We start from the raw sequence: 4038 nt of genomic DNA, 5'->3' as shown, positions 1-4038 counted from the left end.
TCTCCTCCTCTCCCCCCTTTCCCTATCTGTCTCTCCTCCTCCCGCTGCAGCCGATCAGGTTTCCCCGCGGCCCCGCAGTGACCATCCGGGACCGCCGCTGTGTGCCGGCCGCGATCCCGCCGCTCCCCCCGCCGCGGCTCCCGCACCCGCCGCAAGACTATGTGGCCCCGCCCACCGCTGCCCGGGCAGTGCCCGCCCATTGGGCCGCGCTGCGCCCGGGGAGGCGGGGCCACGCCCGTCGCCAGGGCAACCGTCAATCAAGCGGGCGCGCGCCCCGCGCCGCTCCCCCCTCACGGCTCCACCTGGAGCCCCCCCCGGGCGGGCGGCGGGTCCGGCACCTGCGGCTCGCCCCGCACGGGGCAGGAGTTGGACTCTCCCCCCACCCCGGTGCAGGGGTTGCCCCGGGGTGAGGCACCTCGGTTGGGAGACGGCTTGTGGGGTGAGGGGAGCTGGCTGTGTCCGCTTCTGGGCCCCCTCGCTTCAATAAAGTCGTTGAGGTGCTGGAGCGTGTTCAGTGCAACGGGGGAAGGGGCTGGAGCGCAAGTGGGATGAGGAGCTGCTTAGGGGGGGCGCTTAGCCCGGAGAGAAGTAGGCTCAGGGGTGACCTTATCGCTCTCCACAACTACCTGAAAGGAGATTGTACACATCTAGCAGTAGGTCTCTTGTCCCAGGTAACAAGTGACAGGATGAGAAGATGATACAAATCATGAGGCTGTGGCAGGGGAGACTTAGGTTGGACACCAGGAGGAATTTCTTCACAAAAAGGGCGATTAGACATCGAAACGGGCTGCCCAGGGAGGCGGTGGAGCCGCCGTCCCTGGAGGTGTTTAAGGAGAGACTGGACGTGGCATTCATTACTCAGTGCCACGGTCCGGCTGACACGGTGATGGTGGGGCACAGGTTGGACCGGAGGATATCGGAGGTCTTTTACAAGCCAATCGACTCAGCGATTCCTTGTCGGTTACTCGTGGGCGAGTGCCCCCTTCTCCCCCACTGCGGCCGGCACAGCCCCAGCTCCAGCCCCGCTCGCACCCGCTCGGCCCGGCGGGGCCGCGGAACGCGCGGGGTGGCGCGGGGCGGCGGCGGGGCCCTTTGCCGGGCGCACCGGAAAGCGGAAGGCGCGGCGGGCGGAGGGAGCGGAGCGGGGGCGGCCATGGACGACCTGGGCTGCCCGCGCTGCAAGACCACCAAGTACCGCAACCCCTCGCTCAAGCTCATGGTGAACGTCTGCGGGCACACGCTGTGAGTGCGGCCGGGCCGCGGGGGCAGCGGCAGCGCTGTGGGGGCCCCGGGGAAGGGGGGTCGCTTCCCTGGCCGGGCCGGGAGTGGGGGCGGCTCCGGTTCCGAGCGGTGTCTGCGGGGCGGCCCCGGGCCCCTCATGCCGTCGGTTCCTCCCCCAGGCTGGGTCTGGTGCGGGTCTTCCCTCTGTGCAGTGAAATTCCCGGGGGGAAGCGGGCACGGGACCCGGCGCGTGGCTGGGACGGGCTCCTGTCCCGCGGGGCTTCGGGGTGCGAAGCCGGGAACGCGGGGGAAAATAAACTTCTCATCGGCGTAAACATTTCTTATTTGTATTTAGCGCTGTGCTCGAGTAGTTGAGAAACATAAGAAACGTACAACAAAACACGTCCTTTTTTTTTTTCCCCCTATCCTTTTAACGTGTTAATTCTGCTGAATGAAGAATGCTTCGCTGAAGGTTTGATGCCGTTTTAAATGTTAAAAAATCCTCTTTTGAACCAGTGCAGATGGTCATGTTCACTCTTTTTTTTTTTTTTTTTTTTTTTTTTTTTTTTTTTTTTTTTTTTTTTTTTTTTTTTTTTTTTTTTTTTTTTTTTTTTTTTTTTTTTTTTTTTTTTTTTTTTTTTTTTTTTTTTTTTTTTTTTTTTTTTTTTTTTTTTTTTGTTCGTTCCCCCAAAACTCAAGCCTTAGATAATTCCCAGCACTGGCTCTACCTGATTTAAGTCGCAGATAGTCTGAATTCATGCACTTTCAGACCTGGAGATGATCCTTAATGTGGAAGTTTGAAAGGCTGTACTCTACGTCCTTTCTGGATGTCCATGATAGAAGCCTCATGTTGCAGTAGCAGCCCTGCTGTGTTGTTTTGTTTGTTTGTTTTTGTTTTGTTAAATTTAGTTTTGTTTGGTTTTGTTTGTTTTTCTTATTGTTTTTGTTTGGAGTTTTTGTGTCTTTTCATCTTTCCTGTGATGCATTTTTATATTTTTTAAGCTACATATCAACTACATTCAAAAGACCCAGCCTGCAAGCTTTTGCTTGACTCGATACTGTGCTGGAAGTGAACAGGATGAAGGAAATTAATTGCAAGAAAGGATTTATCTTATTGGCTTAGGAAAAAAAAAAAGTGTTACCTTCCATTCTGTTCCCTGATGCTGTTCTCTGTGGCCACACAAGCACTTGTGTTGCCATGAGGGGTGTGGGAGAGCAGCAGAAGATCTGGTGATGGTGGTGTAGGAGAGGTGGCATCTGGAGTGTCTGTTTGGTGACAGGGCTGTGCTCTCTGTGTCCAAGTGCAGCATTAACTGGAGCTCAAAAGGCAACAGCCACGTCTGGGCAAAGCAGAGCAGTTTTAGAATGATGCCTCAATCTTGTATTCACTGATAAACAAAGGACTTGTGGTCTTGATGATCTTCTCCTTTCCGGCTCATCCAGAGCCACTTCCAGCAGAGGACAGCATGTCTCAGTTTCCTCTCCTGCTTTGGTTCTCAGTGGTATTTTTTTTTTTTTTAATAGCTGAGCTTTACTTGAGAAAATGGTGTTTTGTGCATTGGTGGGAGCAGCTGCTGACACCGTGTTTGGGGTTGATATCTTTGCCTTGCTTCTTGTTTCTGCACAAGTTCTGCCTCTGCTTCCCCCAGCTCTTGCTGTTTGCACCTCTGTTGTTGCAGAGTAGGATCTCTGCATTTCGTTGGTTTTGTTGTACTTAAGGACTCTCCATCTTGATCTGGTTCAAGTGTGTCACTTTTCCCCTGCATTTTCCTTCCAAGAGCTCCTTTAAGGTTGTGGGTTTATTACTGTTTCTGTGCAACATTACGAAGCCTTCATGCTGGAAGTTGTTTCTTAGTAATGGTTAATAAATTCTCATAATAACTAATCCAGAAGCTGGAAGCTCAGATGATCCACCTGTGAATGAAGGGAGGGGAAAAAGGGAGGTAATTGACATTTGTTTTCCCATAAATCCATTGCGTTTCAGGCACAAGGAAGGAATGTTTAACTAGTTCTCAAATCAAATGAGCTAAGGTAAGTTTCTGGTGGAGATTTATCCTTAGGCAATCCATTCTGATACTTTGCTATTCTTACCATTGAAAATACTTCTCCTAATTTCTAGTCTACATTTACCTGCTGTAACTTAAACTTTTAAGAGTTCTAACGTGAACCTTGTGAACTCTTGATTAAACCTTTTCTGTAGGAATGCATTGCATGTTTTGGTGTTTTCCATTCTGAAGAAACCCCATTCCTTCAGTCTCCTCTCTTGAGTGATTTTTTTAAAATAAATTTTTAATACATCTGTAGGTCGCTCTCACTGTTTTTCTTGAGGCCTTTTGCACTTAGTTTGCATTTTACTGGAACTGGATGTGCTGTTCCTTCTGAGTCCCTTAGTACATCAGCCAGAGTCAAAATTATTTCATGTGCTTGTCACACAATTCACATCATTTCACATGCATTTTGTACAGGCAGGATGATGAGTCTTTATTTTTTTGCAGTGACATGTTTGATTTATTATCAGGATAAGCCCAGTTTCTTTAGCACTTTGCCACTCAGCATATCCATGGGCAGAACAGAATTTGACTTTGCCTTCAGTACTGTGTTCTACAGCTTATTATGTTTTTGCTTTGGATTCTGAGTCCCTCCATCTAAGCTTTTGAAACTGTCCCAGATAATCCTCTGTTACTGCCCTGATATTTTCTAATGGGTAGTTTGTGGTCAAAATGTTGTCAGGGATATCTTTCTTGTGAAAGAAAGAAATCAAACCGAGTCAGAGCAAAATATGGAGATGCCTGCAGTGAGTTCCTTGCTGAATAACCC

At 50.0% G+C, this 4038-nt stretch overlaps 1 protein-coding gene across 2 annotated transcripts in view; it reads left to right on the top strand.

Annotated features, from left to right (window-relative positions):
- Window positions 1-1111: 1111 nt before the first annotated feature.
- MNAT1 (MNAT1, CDK activating kinase assembly factor) overlaps window positions 1112-4038 on the top strand; it is a 122079-nt gene continuing 119152 nt past the window's right edge. For both annotated transcript variants that reach the window (XM_027905884.1, XM_027905885.1), the window contains exon 1: window positions 1112-1242. In XM_027905884.1, the coding sequence (XP_027761685.1) occupies window positions 1154-1242 (89 nt within the window). In that variant the 5' untranslated portion in view covers window positions 1112-1153. The remainder of the gene's footprint in view (window positions 1243-4038) is intronic.

The sequence above is a fragment of the Empidonax traillii genome, unplaced genomic scaffold (assembly GCF_003031625.1).
Source record: "Empidonax traillii isolate 1590-97213 ecotype Southwest subspecies unplaced genomic scaffold, ASM303162v1 scaffold1217:size511469, whole genome shotgun sequence".
NCBI classification, from domain to species: domain Eukaryota; kingdom Metazoa; phylum Chordata; class Aves; order Passeriformes; family Tyrannidae; genus Empidonax; species Empidonax traillii.
The sequence above is the reverse complement of the archived record's forward strand: the minus strand, read 5'-3'. Positions and strand labels throughout refer to the sequence as shown.